The sequence below is a fragment of the Pundamilia nyererei genome, unplaced genomic scaffold (genome assembly GCF_000239375.1).
Source record: "Pundamilia nyererei isolate P.nyererei 1_Seehausen unplaced genomic scaffold, PunNye1.0 scaffold00011, whole genome shotgun sequence".
Taxonomy (NCBI): domain Eukaryota; kingdom Metazoa; phylum Chordata; class Actinopteri; order Cichliformes; family Cichlidae; genus Pundamilia; species Pundamilia nyererei.
The window spans coordinates 2745870-2762330 of record NW_005187412.1 but is presented as its reverse complement, the minus strand read 5'-3'; the positions used below and the strand labels follow the sequence as shown (position 1 = coordinate 2762330).

The window sequence follows — 16461 nt, the reverse complement described above, 5'->3', positions numbered from 1 at the left end:
CTTTCTCTGCACTCGCCCCCTTCCAAAAAGCTTTATGCATGACTGTCTAGCTATTGATTGTTAGCCCAGATTTCTATATTTAGAATTGTAGCTAGTCTCCAGTGGGTAACCCCGGTTTCTAGGAGGTATGTGGTGCACGCATATCTTGTGAATGGAGCCATGAGGACTCGTGCAGTGAGTGCTTTATTGAAGAAGACAGTATCCTAATGTAATTGTCTAACTGTAATATAGTAGTAACTGCATGTAAGCCCGCATATATCAAGCGCAAGAATTGATAATACCGGCTATAACAACAGTCCTGCTTTCATTTTTATTACTCTTTAATTGTTTGTGCAAAACAGTCTTATATGTGTACTCGCTCCTTTTTTTTTTTGTTAATGAATCTGTGGGACTGTTGCTAACTTTGGAAAATACTTAACAATAAACTGGATTTGCAAAGCAAGTTTTGAATACACGTTTCAGGTGTCATCAGAGGGAACACTGTGACGTTTGTTTTGCGAGGGGAAGTGGTCCAAAATGCCGCAGCAGTCTGACCTGTTTGACAGCATGTTCACATGTTTGCCTTTTTAACATCAAACCACAGGGAGCAGACAATCATTTCCTCTGTGTGCTATAACTGTTATCACGGGTCCTTTTCACTGACATCTGGCACCCAGTTCATCCCGTCTGTGCTGTCCACTTTGTTTTGACTCCAAACATGCAACAGAAGGGATGAACAGGGATGAAGGAGGGGTGGGGGGGATAAAAATTTACAATAAACACACATACAAGCTGTGTGCCAGCCAGTATTTCTGGGCACAAAACTCTCCGGTTGTCAGCTTCTCAGTTGAAGTTAGGCTTTGTTTCCAAGCTTCCAACCTCCAAGTGAGTTCCCAGGAGAAAGTTGGAGAAAGAACCTGAGTCAAGTTTATGAAGTACTCCCAGTGAGATACTATGCTCAGACTCAAGGGAGAGTTGGAATATTTAAATTACTATGGTCTCATTAGTTTGCTGCACTTTCTGAATGAGTGTTCAGCCGGCCAGCAGCTTTGAGTTCCTGTTCAGGAAAACCGAATGACTGGAGCAACTCTTCCCGTCACAGATGTGTTTCCTAGATATACGTCTGCTTACAGCTCATGCAAGAAAAGAAAGAAGTGGAAGACTCATATCCTTTAATTCAAGAAAAGAAAACTGTTACCAGTTAAAGTCCAGACCTGAATGTATCTTCAGTATTGAAAACAAATGCAGACACAGGACCGCTGTGAGTGTCATACACAATGTTGTATTTTATTACTGAAGAACTACTTAGGCATTAATATTAATGTGTAGTCAGCATTTCACTGTTAGTTGGTTTCATAAAAGCCAGTATAATATGAGCTTTCTTTTAGACATACCGATATTTGGCGATTTAAAAATCCGATATCCTGATATATCGGCCGATATTTTTCTTTATCTTTCAGACACAAAGCAAAAACACATTCTCCTTGATTTTGTTATGTATAGTTATTTGTTTAAATATTTAAATTTTGCCTGACTCTCCTCAGATCAGCTGGTTGTTGTTTGTAGCATTCCAAAGTCAATTGTTCCTAACAGGGAAGTTGCAGAGCTCCCCCTGGTGGACAAACCATGCGGTCACTGGTAACATAGTCGAAGGGTGTTTCTCCTGGCTATTTAAACTTTTGTAAATGTTAGCACTGCTGCATAGACAAATATCGGATGATATTGATACACACTCGCTACACTCAAGGGTTTTTGACTGTTTGTTGGACATCTTGTTGGACTGGAAGTTACTGGATTTTCTTTACTGTTTTTCTGAAATATAATGTGTTTATTATGGATTTACATGTGCTGAGGTCCATTTACCCATGCCTTTTTATATACCAAACTGCTCTCTAAACCTTAATTGAGAAAATAAAGCAGAAATTAACACATAAAAATAATATTAGTTGGAAGTTGTATTACATCGGCTTGCAAAATGTATTCCATCAGAGGTATAAAGTGTATGTAATCTAAAGTGGAGCTGTGTTACCCTGTAAACTTTTGCCAGTGAGGCATGATTACTGACACTCATGAGGAACATTTACTGTGCGTTTTCATCACTTCCGAGCACTGACCCAATGTTTCCTTCGTCCTTTTTCTTCTGTGTCATCAAACAGTGATGACAGTGGAGTTTATACTGTGTTGTTGCCTAGCAGCAGTCATACTTGCCATCAGTACGATTCCCATGGCGCTCTGCTCCCAGTAATGTCTGTGTAACGCTTGCATCACATTGTTTTCATCAAAGTCTTCTCCTTTGGCGTGAGAAGACATTTTGCTGATGACTCAGAGCTGAAAATTTGCCACATAGTTGAAGACCAGAGGCAGCGAGGGAGAAAGAAGGACTTATTATTGTAACGCTGTTCCAGGTGATGACTCGTCTCAGTTTCCTGGAGGAACACGCGAATGTCGGAAACTGAACGGGGCTACTGGGCCCGAGTCTGTACTGTCTGGGGAAAGGCAGGAAATAGGAAGCTGCCCCCAAATGTCTTCCTGATTGGCTGGACTAGACTACAAAAGAATTGTGTTTTTTCCTGCATGGCAACAAGCTAATACAAAGCAGATGTAGTGAGATGCAGGGAGAAAGGGACAGAGGTGGTGTCTCACGTACAGGAGCAGGCTGCGCTCCGTCTGTCGGCGGCTGTGTCTGTGTCGGCGCTCGGAGAGATGGGAACTCTCAGTGGCACAGCTGGAGTTGGGACTTTGCACTAATTAACAACAACATATGTGCGTTTGGCCTCTCTGTTGCTGCTAGGAACATAATCTGACAAACACTGTGCAAAACACACTGAAACAATATCTGGGCTCAAATTACTGTGCATGCCTTTGAAGAAATAAATAAGAATATAAACTTAAACCTTGCTGCGGGCATGTTAAGACATTACATGCTTGAACCCACAAAACTTAAAGGTCACTTGTATAGTTTTTAAACACTAGTGGCGCTCTAGAGCAGTGGGGTTTTGTTTATTTTCCTTTTTTTTGATTTGTTCCATGCATCATGACCCAGAAACAAAGACGTTAACATGCAGGCAGCGCACGTCGGGCTGAATGAACGTAAGAATGCACAAAAGCCACGAAGAAGTAAACTTACTGCCTCCAAAGATGGAAGTGAACCGCAATATGAAATATTGAAAATGTATTTTAAGAAAGAAATGCACTCCATGGGTCAGTTAGACCTTGAAGTTGTTGAGGCTCAGGCATGACGTCCTCTTGTTTGTTTGTACTTTTGCCGTGTTTTTACACAGTGCAATTGGACCGACCTACCGATTTGACTCATTTGGAAGTTTGCATTCCTGCGTACACCTCTGACAGCTTCATCAGGGAAAGTTATCACCATAGCCAATAACAATTTACAATCTACACAATAAGTAAAGCGTTGGAAGAAGCTTGTGCAAAAATACTCTGTAAGAAAATATGGAATAACAATCCTTAAAAGTGTGACAGTAGATTTTTTTTGTGGCCTTTTTTGAGCACTGCCAAAATTCTCCCTGAATGTGTGTTTTACAGAAACCTGCCGTGTATTCAGTAAGCTTTTAATAATGAAAATGGAGTTACCTACAAAGGACAAACAGAAAAAAAGGGACCGGGAGTCCCGGCTCAAGCACACAAAAGAGGAAGAAACCCCTGAAGTGACACACAATAGGTCCCCTAAACAAACAAAACTGAAAACAGTAGCGCCGGTAACTCCTAACTCAACCTATAGCTGACAAACAAAGCTGTAAAAGCAGCAGAAAAAAACCAGCCGATGGAGGTGAGGCGGAAGGAACGAACGCCCGAAACGCCAGTTGGCAACGTTTTTATTCGTCGGTGAGCCTTCAGCAGCCAATCGGCGCTAAGAATAAATCAGACAATTGAGAGAGCAGGTTAACTAGAGTGACGATAAAAACACAACAAGAGGATTACTCGACCACCACGCCGGGGTCGTGCGTAACAGTCATTAACGGTTATGTGGAGCTGGTTCCCATCACCTAATAAATATCTGTCTCCTCAGCTGTTCAGTGCTTCCTGTACTCATCAGCTAATACTTATTTGCATGCATATCAGTGCTGGGTGGGTTATGGGGTGTATAGAATTAGCTGAAAACCACCAAGATGTTGCTAATAGCACTAAACCAAAACACAAAAATGCTTCTTGGGGGTTACAGTAAGTATTTAGGTCACATACAGGATGCATGGTTTGCAAATGCACCGACTTTACAGCCCACTTTAATCTTAAGTAGGCTGAACCAGGGAACCTCCCCTTTCTGTCACTGTACAGTTTATCTGCATATTTAATCCCTTTTTCCTTATAATTAATAAGTAGTATGGCCATGGGAGAGGTCTTTATCAGTCGGAGAAGCTGTAAAAGTGTAAAAGCTTTTTCCTCCTTTACATTTTCCAAAGCAGTCCAGCAGCCTGGAATGGAGTCTTTTCCGGGCTGATTCTGGCCCCCGGGCCTTACGTTTGACATCCCTGGTTTAAATCCTTTCACGGTGCGGTCATTGGCTGATTGTGTCATAGTGCAAGTCACCGGTTTGGTCTGGAATCGGTTCTCCGCATAAGCTGCGCACCCTGAACTGTTTTCATAGGCTTCATGTTGGTTGGCACAGCACTGTTGTGTTACTGCTTAATGGCGCCGTAACAATGCAAGTGTGATTTTTGGAAGTGGGAAAAAAACACATAGTGAAAGAAACTGCACAGAGTCTGGAGGAGAAAAAGCGGTGGCGGTCCAGGAAACAGGAGTGCGCGGCTGACTTCAAGAGGCTCAGGCTGGGAGGGAGAATTTGGTTGGGAGTGACAGAGCGTCCCTCCCCTCCCTTCGCTTTGCCTTTCTCTTGATAGGTGGCCAACAGAGTTTCCCAAACTTCATTCTGTCCAGACTGAATAGGAGATGCGGAGTGACGGGTGGCTGCGTGAGAAAGGCAGGGGTCAGAAACAGTTCATGTGCGTGCAGCGTTGAAATCTGATTTCGTTTAATGGAAGTAACAAGATCAGTTTGGTGCTGTTATTACATGATATTCATCTACAGTAGATGCTTAATACACTGCATAAGCACAGTCCACTATTTTGTCCTAGAAGGCGAGGTGTGTTGGAAAAAAGTTTGCTGCTGTAAACGTGTGTGTTGACCTGTTCAGATGCAGACAGTGTAGGTGGCTTTAGGCTGGTGGAATAATCCGGTTTGTAATGTGTCCTCCGTGGGAAAACAGAATGGGGAATAATGTGGAAGCATTGCCGTAGGCCCCGCATGCAGGGTCAGCACGGGTAAATAGAGGTCTGGAGAGCACGGCTCCTCCCGCGTGTCCTTCAGATGCCTCGTGGAACTGGAAGATGTCTACCAGCAAGCAGTGACTTAAGCGTGAAAGCTTTTAGTGGACAGAGAAACTCCCGTGTCACAGAGTGTCCTCTTGTCACGACTTTCGTGTGAAGTTGAACTTGTGTGGCAGGCGTCTGCACACACGCTGATTAAATCTGGTTTTGCAACAGCGTTTTCCTCCCCTGGCAACACCGGCAATGTCAACTTGCCACATGCGGGGACGTACACCCAACTCGCTCTCCCTTCCTGTGCTTGCAAAAGATAACGTATCTTTGTGTTTGCCAAGCCTGTTTGTGAGTCTGCGTGTGTGGAAAAATAACGGGTGGGAGGGTAAGAGCTCGTTTTACACCGTTTAATTGCTTTTTTTCTAGAAGTCATAAAAACAAACACAGAGATTTCTAAGAATTATGTGAACGGATAAAAAGCCCGGAGGCAGAGTTGAGGTTAAACTGACCAGAACGTAAAGGAAATAAAGAGCAGTGAAAGTAGCAGCAGCTACACGCTGACGTGACACCGAATGAACGCACCAGGTCTCTGATCGGAGCTTAATTTAAGCCTAACTGTCCCTGCACAGTTGTGTGTGTGTGTGCATGTTTGTAGTTGTGTATTTTTGTTTCGCTCAAGTCAAGTTTTCCATTGAGACTTACGAATCTGTGTAACCATTAGCTCTGTGCAGCGGCAGAAAGAGATTGGGTTTGATCAGTAACTGAATCCTGGTTTATCACACAGTCTGTGCTGTGCAGCCTTTAACCATAAACTCCCTTTGTTTTCCATGCTGTTCCATGTATGCTCCTCCAGCAGCTGTTCTGGTTGGGTGGAAACTTCAGGATAAGACAGCTCAGCTGGATTCATGGGAGGCAGCTTGTGATAAGCTGCAGTGCGTTTGAAAGCACCTCGAAGCGTCTTTGCAAACCTAAAGAAGTGCAGTTCCTAGTGCGGTACAGTCATCCAATGGACAGACAGTTCAATTCGCACTAATCGTCTCATTCATGATTTAAACGTTCATTTCCACACCTATGATTCCTGGTTTGGAAATACTTATTTATCTAATACTGGGGTTTGGCGCAGCTCTTTAGTCCATCTGTCTGAAACAAGTACTCCCAGCCCCCTTGCAGCTCCCCTTAAGGCAGGCTTGTGATTGGTTGCCCCTCATAAATGGATGGTTCAGGGTGCACTTGGTGACATTGTGAAAGCAAAACTCCCTTTAAACAGGAAGAACTCTCAGACAGAACCGGGAATTCTCAGTTTTTCATTAGAACCACCTCATGTCTTCTCCTGATGTTACATAATAAACCCTATGATGCAAATATCTTTGTGGACCTCAGAGCCAACAGTTCGTGCGATCGAGTCTTTCTTGCAGAAACTTGTTACTTTTCTTTTTTTCGTAAAAGTCTGGATGTCCAGGTGACGTCGAGACATGAGCTCAACAGTGGCTCAACCTTAATTTAGGAGTTTTTTTTCAACCATGACTGGATGTTGACAAAAGACGGCCAGCCGAGAGTTATTCATCGTCGATATCCCAGAGAATGTTATTTTAATGTTTTCACGCAGATAAAACGACACGTTCAGAGCCATACATGTGGCTACAGCCGAGTGTGAAACAAGTGCATCTGTTATATGGTTTAGTGAAACTTTTGCATGAAACCCTCAGCCCACGTAGGCTTAAAAAGTGGCCGTTCTTATCTACCACACCCCTTGTAGCCTCCTCTACCTGAAGCTGATTCTTCAAGTGTGATTTCCATGCTTAGATGAAAGTAAATCTCTCTGCAGCAGTGCTGACTTATAACAGCCCCCTCCTTTTGTAAAAACCTCAGAGTGGGTGAGGTTTCAGCAGCGCAAAGAAACTGGTGGGGCGGAAGCACGAGCACGAAACGGCTGTCTTAAAAGGTTAACAGGTTTTCACTGATTGTGGGTTTCAGGATGCCCTGGTGCAGGTTCGCAGCGGTAATTGTGGCTACCTGTTGTTGACTGTGTGGCTTATTTCTGACTGCACTGTAATCTGCTCCTGGGCCGTGTTTATTCTCTGAACTGGGCGTACTGATTAGTGCTCACCTTGGACAGTTATAGCTAAAGCACGGATGCAGTTTTAGAGAAGATTGCTTATTCTCTTTGTCACGCGTGAATAGGACTTTCAGGCTGCTGGACATTACATGAGGTCATTCTCCCAGTGTGCAGAATGACTTCACAGCTCAGGACCAGTTTGAGGTTAACTTTGAAAGACGCGGTCAGCATTGGAGTTGCACTGTGCCAAGTGTCGGGCCTCGTTTGTGCCGAACTGTCCCACCCCCAACTGTTGCTTTAACCTCTGTCGTTGAAAGTGCAAAGTCATAGAGTGAGCATTTTTATAGGGCAAATTATTAATCAGATACTAAAAAAGTTGATTGGGAGATTAACTGATGCTAAAAATACATGTGGGCTGTGCTTTTGGTTTCAATTATAAAGCAATATTTCCTGCAAGAACAAAGTGCCAGCTGTGGAGGTCCACCAAAAAGGCCTGCATACGTGTGGGTGTGTGTGGGTGGGCGGGCGTAATGTTTTTATGTTTAGTCAGAAAAGACTGTAATGTCTTACAGTTTGGTTTCAGTTCTCGTTTTGACTCTCTACCCAGAAGCATCAAAGGAACTGAGCGGAGACAGAGGGATAATATAAATGAGTTTCACTCTTTTCCATTCTCACGGTGTCTCTCTCCGTCTTACACACACACACACACTCTCAGGGGCAACTGGGTTGTTCGCTGCTTTTAAACTTTGCCTTGGATCCAGTTGAAATTCCTTTCTCCTCATCTCATTTCCTGTTGTCGCTCTCTCCAAAGCTAACCGCTCTCCAGTTTTCTATCTGGCTGACTTCTCTCTCTCTCTCTCTCTTTCTGCAGTCTTCCTCGTCTCTCCCCCTTGATTGAGTACACTGCTTGTATTTTTCTCAGTAACAACCCTCCACCCCCCACACCCTTCCTTTTCTTAAAGCCTGCGTTTCCCAGGCCTGCTACTTGAGCCCACGGCGACTCAAAGCATTCGCGCCTGTGTATCCTCGAATGTGTTCGTGTCAGAGGGGATTAGAATAACGAGCCGAGCGGTGCGTCTGTAACTGTACGCCACAGCGTGGCCGACTGAAACCGGTCGACAGAAGGAGAAAGCCGAACATTCGCTGCATCCATCGCTTTGGCTTCGCCGGCTTCCGTTTCCTCATTTCTTCCGTTGTTGTTGTTTTTTCTTTCCTCTGCAGGGATGTAAGGTTTCTTTTTAAGTGTCTCATTCGGCTGTTCACTCTTCTCCTGTCATCTCAGCTCAGTGCCTCCCCCTGTTTTGCGTGCACACAGAAACACGTGCAAAGTGTGTGTGTGTGTGTGTGTGTTTGCTTGTTTTGCTCAGATACTAGGGCAGGATATTCTCCAAGGGCAGCTGCGGTGATGCTTGATGAAAAGAAAAGAAAAACTGCTGTTGTTGTTGGTTTTCTTTCCATATTTTCTGCTTATTATGAATCGCGAGAGAACACACACACACACACGCACACAGCTCTGGAGAAGTTGAAAAATGAACAGATGAAAAAAAAAAGGAAGCAGCATGAGATGTAGGGAAAGTGAAATCAGGTTAAAGTTTATCTTGAAAGGGAAAACGAAAGCAGGCGTGAAAGACAAGTCCTGCACTGATAAAAACGCAAACAAAGGAGGCTTCAGACCAAAAGAGAAAAGGGATAAAAGGAAGAAAATGATAGGCAGGCTGAGACAGTGGATTACAGACTCTGGTTTTATAATAAAGTCTTTAATCTAACATGATGAATGGCAGGTTACTGAAGAGGCTTATCTTTTCTTTTGTAACAGGCTCACTCACTCGCCATCAAACATATACACACAAATATCTAAAAGTGGAGTTTGTATGCTCCACTCTCAGGCTGACAAACTCTCCTGGTCATCATCCGGATAAATAAAACGGTCCATCGCTTCTTCCTCTCCTGAACAGGAAACTGTCACACTGTACTTCTAATTGTGGTAAAGACAGATGGTTTGGCGTATTTACTACAGATCATGTCGTCTTTATAGAGCATACGATCATTTTCTGAGCATTGAGGCAGCAGCCAGTTTCATTTAGTTCCTCAGTAAAGCACAGCATGGAAACACTGTGATCCTTTATTGTAGCTGCCTTTATTTTAGCTTGTAAATTGCACAGTAACGCAGCTGGAAGCAGTAACTGTTCTGATGTGCTTACAGGCTGTTCAGTATGCAAGGCCGAAGGTGGGAAATCAAGAAGATTCTTCTTCAAGCTTGATTCTGATGTTGTGTGTTTGCTTGCTTGCACAGTGTTAAGTATCGAGATGTTGAAGTCGAGTGACCGCTAATCATGAGATGCTAGGTTTGGACATTATGGGTGTGACAGCGTAGGATCAAGTGATAAAAGCGCCAGTCACAAAGGGATAGAGACTGGTTCGCGACCATCTGACAAACAGTTGGGGAGTGTTTGCTGGAGGTTGGAGGAAGTTGCTCTGAAGTCGATTGCTCAAGCTCCTGCCACAGAGGCCTGGAGACTGGCCGTTGTTCCCTGGCAACCACAGGTTGCTGGGTAAAAATGTGTATTTCCTGTTGGGGAAAACCTCAGATTGCTTTGTTCACTAGTGGATGGTCGTGGTTGTCGTGTTTTTCATGGAAGACCATGAATGAGCCAAGACCCAGAACTGTAGTGAAACTGCCAGTTCACCTTCAAAGTAGAAGTTGTGCCTTGTGAAGCATGTTGGATTTTGCATCGAGGCACACCTTTTTACTTTGAAGCAAGGTCTTCTCAGTTTCAGGTTTGCAACACAGTTTTTCAAATTATGCTACTGCTTGGCTAGTAGTTAGTGAGCATTTGCAGACAAGCCAGCGTCTTCCATGTAAACTATGGGTGACTGTGACAATCTGCTAGTGACCACCCTCACTGTGACCGATTTCTCTCAGCAGCCACTCGCTAACCAGTCCAGGAGTGGACGCTTTTTTCCTAGAGACTGGTGGTTGTATCATGTTTAATCTGACAGGCTGCTCCTCAGGAATGTGTAGGCTCTACTAATCAATCAGGGTCTGGAAAATGAAGCCAAGATTAAAAAGATGTGCGTTTTCACACTAAAAATTTTATTAACTCACTTTTGGTGCCAGTTTCAGATGGCTGTATGAGGAACACTTCGAACTTGCCTTCATTTAATTAAATTCAGTTCAATTTAGTTTTAGTTATATAGCGCCAAATCACAACAGCTGCATTTAGAGGCTTCAATAATCACCTGACCTGAATATGTGCAGGAGATACGACACATTGGCAGTCGTAGAACTATATTCTTTATGTTGAACTCATAGGTGTCAACACCCCCATTATGCTGTTTCTAATTTGTATGAACATTAAACTCTATTCTAAATAACTTGACCGCACAAGTGATTAAGTTTTGTGTTTTTACCTAATGTTTCCAGATACATATACAGTCCACATATTACATATAGCTTCAAACCATCATTTCAATCTTTCAACCCACAATCAGATTCAAAAGGTGTCGGCAGCTTCTGTCCAGAATAACCATAAATAGCTGAAAGTGGATGATATATCTTTGCTGGTTTAGCTGCTGTGGGACAATTTCAGTTCTCCACTTACTGTCCACTAACTTTACTGTAAAAAAAAACAACAACACTGTTTACAAGCTACTTGTAAGACCTCATGATTTGAAACTTTTAACCCCTTGAACTATCTCAAGACTGATTTAAAAAAAATTGATTTAATCTGTGCTGGTTTTGTTTTTGTTTTTACTAAGTTGAGTCATTAAACACATTTGCACGCTTTAAGCACGCTCACTGGGAACGCTGTGGTAATCCCATGATGTTTCTGGTCACCAGGATGAGTGCAATCTGCAATCTTGCAGTTCGTGAATGAAAGCAGGTGGAAAACGGATATTGGAGGGAATTCGGGTGCTCGGGGTGAATGAGGAGGATTACGGGACGGCGATAAAGTAAATATGAGAAAATAAATGAGAGGGAGCTCTAATGACAGTAGGAAGTAAAGGGATAAAGACAGAGATGAGAGGCAGTTACATCATCTTGAAAGGCAGATGGAGCTGTATAGTTTGCATCAATACGTCAAAGCGGTGCTGCGTGTGTCCTGTTCCAGGGCTCAGGTGTCGTCTTAATTTGTGAATGAATGTTGTTATTGTGAATTGTTGAGTGCACGAATCACGCAGTTCACGAATCAGCCTCCAGAGAAGCAGTCATAACACCGTGTTGTATTACAGACCCCACAGGGTGCACTTCACCGTCTTTGTCTCAGCGAGGGTTTAAGGTTTATCCAGCGTCACGGACTGAAGGTGGAGGCACCAGATCGTATCTTCCTTGCAGCTGGCTGCTTGCCTGCTATCTATTTTACAAAAAACGAGTGGGAGTAACAACAGCGCATTGTGAAAACGCTCAAAGGACACGTCTTGTGTTTTGCATTGTCAGCAAATCATTGATTTGACTGATTGTTTTGAATTTTCCTTGTGGGATTCGTTGAAGGAAATGTGGAACATCTTGCCCCACCTTCCTGGTTCTGTGATAAGATGCGGTTATCGGGAAGTCTTGATTATATAATGCCAGCAGGGGAATTATGTTTTAGTATTTATGGTAGGGCTGATTGAGTGGAACTTTAGTGGGGCTGCTGCATTAATGTGCAGCCATACTGACAAACAGGAAAAATAATTTGAAGATAGCCATCTGCTTTGCAGTTTCACGCCCGGCTATTTGGTGTCAAATGTCAACTCTCTCCCCTCCCCCCTAGGGTCAGCCGCAGGGTCGGAAACCCGGCAGTGGAGATTTCTGGCTTAGTATCTCTGATGTGTTTCCTGGTGCAGTAAGAGTAATCAAAGTTTATATTGTTATGTATCATATGATAAGGCAGTGGTTCCTAACGTGTGGATTCACTCCCAAGATAAATACAAAGTGACGCAGGATGATGGAGGAGTTCCTCATCGGGGCTCTAGAAATCTTTAATAGGATCCTCTTTAAAGGATAAAAACATAAGGAGACATGCTAAATATGAGGTAAGGTAATGTAAAAGGCAGAAATGTGGATAAAGAGAAGTACTGCCTTAAAGAGAAAGTGTCAATTTATCAAATAGCATCACCCGCCCTTTAAACTAATGCTTCTTACTGTGAAGACGTTTTAAAGCCAGAAATAACAGAGCAGCGTATGCTAGCAGTGTCAGATAACCACACAGACAATGAAGCGTTACTCAAGCAGACGTTCACAATGATGGTTAACACTGTGAGTCCCCCCCAGGGCAAAGAGGGTAATGGCTAAAGTGGATGCACGTCTTCATAAATGAGAATAAATATGCCCTGCGGGACCAGAGTACCACCTCTCCGGTTTGTGTGTTTGTGTGTCTCGGTGGGTGGCTGGATCACATTTTTGTTAAAGGGAGTGCTGACACACATGTTTGACATACAGGAAGTGTCCCACGCAGATTCATTCATTCACAGATGTTACATCACAGACACAGGCACGCTCGCGGACACGGCGTTCACATGTCGCACATTGTTTTCTGAGGCCACGGTTTTATATATCTGCACATAAAAACAGCCGCCCTGGCAGAGCTAAGCTCATTATACATGGTGTCGGATGTGGTTAGGTAATGACAATGAGAGTGCGCGTTGGGACACTGTACCAGCTCTGGACCCCTCCTCCCTCCTTCATACACTCATCTCTAAAACAACAAACTTTACATAATGTTTCTTTTCAACCCTTTCCTAGTTCTTTAATAAATAATGACCTGTAGCCTGAATAAACACATTGTTTTTTTCCTACTTAATATGCCCCCTTTGTTCTTTTCATTGTGCAGGAGAAGCAAAAAACATCCCTCCGTACCCGGGGCCAAACAAGATGAGGGACTGTTACTGCACAGTCAACCTGGACCAAGAGGAAGTCTTCAGGACCAAGATTGTGGAGAAGTCACTTTGGTACAGGCCCACCTGTCCATTTTTACTTCTGTCTTTTTAACTTTGCTTCTAAACTTTTTGGTGCGTAGTTACAGAAATATGCAGTTGCGACATTTAAATGATACCTAAAGGCAAAGCTGATCATGAATTTAAACAAAAAGAAGCACCAGAGTATTAAAAATGGCAGCTGGAAAGGGAAAACGATTGAGGTGTCTCACCTGATGTCAGCGTGTCCACCATAGTGGAGATGGTTCAAAGCCAACATGTTTTAAAAGGCACAACTTTTATTTTGAAGGCGAACCTCCTCCATTTCCAGGTTTGCTGCACAGTTTCACTACAGCTCCGAGAGTAGTTGTGCAGTGTCCATCACAAAAGAAATCACAAAAAGTTTTAAGTCAGCCGTTCAGGAAATATTGTCCATTTGTCCCTAGCGACAGTTGTTGCCGTTTGCAGACCAGTCTCCAGACCTGTGTGACTTGTTAACTTAAACCTATACTGTCACAATGACTGTTACATATCTAAAATATCAGACGTTTACATGGTTACATGTGGTTAGTGGTCACATGTCTGCAAAACCTCAGTACGGCCTAAAGATGTTTTGACATATATATGACCTATAGTTTGTTCTGGTCTCAACCAGTGGATGAGTTTGTAATCTGTAGCTTTTTCCTGTGGTTTGGTTTCTGTTCACGCAGAGAAAACTCCAAGCCAACCGAAACGCGTCACTACAAACGACGTGAAAACATTCAGTCTGCTTGTTGTCCAGATGCATCTAGGGCAGGAGAACAAGATGAAATATAGGAAAGATGTCCTAATATTTGTATTTTTTTGGCATCAGACTGAGACCATCTGAGTGGGATTACGGTTGTCACATCTTCACATACGACCAACGCCAATGGAGAAAATGAGCCATCTAAACAGACTAAGCCGGTGTTCCTCAGATCAATAAACTACTATTATTTTCACTTTATGATATCTGCGCTGTTGCTCACACTTGAGGGAAAGCAGAGACTAAATCGATGGAGTCGAAATGTACTTAGCCCGCGAGGGCTTTATTTTCATTGTCTCATGTGATTCATTGACAAAATCAATCACTGCTGAACAAGGAAAGGAAAATAAATGTGGCTGTGATGTTTACACAGAGGGGAATGTACCCTTACCTTACCCCAACTAAGACACACCTGTTCAGACAACACTGAAAAATACTTTGGAGGCACGAATAGTTTGCAGATTAACCAACCAGTCCATCGATTAGCTCACTTTAAACTTGATAGGCTGCTTTGTTACTTTCCAAGCACGACAGCTTGTATTTCATAGAATACTTTACATTGAAATACTGCTATAGAAGTAAAAGTATTACTTTAAAATATGACGCTGTTTCCAGACAAAGATGAAATAAATGAATTAAAAGGCAGTTATTTGGTGTCGAAGATAATGCAGCACCACTTAAATGGCATGGTTCACAACAGGCTGTAAAGGGGTACAGTGGTACTGAAACCCACTGCATTCACAATACCAAGAAAAACTTGCACACTGTCTTTCTCAGTATGACTTCTCTATCTAAACCAATAGTTTCACATGATAATGAAAGATCCGATCATTTTTTCTTTGAATAATTCCAAAGCCTTTCATTGCATTCGTGACTTGAATCTGCATTTTGCTATATCTCTTTGTCCAGAACATGTTGCAGACATGTGACCTGAATTTCTTCTCTCAACTTTCAAAATCTCGCCATCTGTGTTAGTCGTGCAGCTTGCTTTATCAGACTGATCACAGTTCCTCTCTTCTCTCCTGCAGTCCGTTCTACGGGGAGGACTTCTACTGCGAGATCCCGCGTAGCTTCAGGCACCTCTCCTTTTACATTTTCGACAGGGATGTCTTCAGAAGGGACTCCAGTATCGGTGAGTAGGCAACTGCTCCTCTCGATAAAAAAACCTCACCGTTTCACCTCTCGCTACGGGCGTAACGATTCTGAAACCAAGGCAAAATTCTGTAGTGTGAAACCCACCCACCCCATCCACCCACCCTTTGCTTCAACTGTTGAGCTCTCTGTCCTCTGTCCCAGAGCAGGCATGCTGAGACAAACCTCAGTGCAGCAGCTCAGTGTATAAGTGTAAACACAGACAAACAAGTTATATGTTGCGTGGGGGGCCATGGTAAATATACTCACCACAGGTTTTTACTGTTCTTACTCAAACCTCCCACTGTTTTTAGGCATTGTCCTGTGATTGGATGTTAAATTGTTAGCCGTATCTGATTAGGCGCTTCCATCGTAGGCAGGCAGAGCCAGATAAGTGACAGAGTCACAACTCGAGATTTTTACAGGTTTAAATAAAGAAAAACAGCTGCATGAGAGCATAATGCAGAACGATGCAAGCATGGCGGTGGTGTCGTTATTCTTTTTGCAAGGAAGTTCGTTTAGGTGGATGCACGCACCTGGTGAAACCATTCATTTGTGCTGAGGGTGTAAAATCAAAAATAGCACCTTAGTGAAGGTCACAGCTGACATTTAGCTGACTTAACCTTTTTCCATGCTCAGCACATCAGCTGTTAAATGAAAGGGAAACAGCCAGTCAGAGCGGAACAAGAGCGTCCCTCCCACTGATCCAGTCCAGCACCTACCGCAGACTCAACCACGCTTCACTTCCTGTGTTTTGATTTGCAATCGTGGGCGACTGGTCTCTCATACTTATTTCTACAGAACCATCAATAGGTACCAGTGTCTGTCTCCATGGCAACGTGCAGACTCATTGATGTTTCATTGATGTTTTTCTCTCTGTTCTGGGTTGGGACACCTTTTCAAACACCATCAATTACAGCAACAGCTAAGGATGCATTATTTCCTTTTTAAAATGTTATTTTTTTTCTGCCCAAAACCTCTCATCTGAGGTTGGCAGTTTGGATTTTGAGGTGAAACATCAGAATAACTTGTACTGACATTCAGTTTTTAAACTGATGTTCTTGGAATTTGCACTTGTTTGGAAATTACTCCAAGAGACCTTCCCAACTTGTGTAAATCTTGAGTTCTCCTTAGATCTTCACTGAGTTCCTTGGACATTTCCATTGTTCTCAGTATTGATCAATCCAATGAGTGCTGTCAAACAAATCCTTTATTGCTGGCAAAGACAAACTACCAGCTAAAGTCAAACATGATCGTTACAGTTCAAACAAATCGTTAAAAGCCCCCAAATTATCGTGAAACATTGATGCCCATGATTATGGTATGTAAACTTGTGACCACAA

General features: G+C 43.1%; 1 protein-coding gene across 2 annotated transcripts in view; it reads left to right on the top strand.

Moving 5' to 3' along the window:
- Positions 1–16461, top strand: part of rasa3 (RAS p21 protein activator 3) — a 39623-nt gene that overhangs the window by 686 nt on the left and 22476 nt on the right. For both annotated transcript variants that reach the window (XM_005724197.1, XM_005724196.1), the window contains exons 2-3: positions 13122–13239; positions 15016–15119. In XM_005724197.1, the coding sequence (XP_005724254.1) occupies positions 13122–13239; positions 15016–15119 (222 nt within the window). The remainder of the gene's footprint in view (positions 1–13121; positions 13240–15015; positions 15120–16461) is intronic.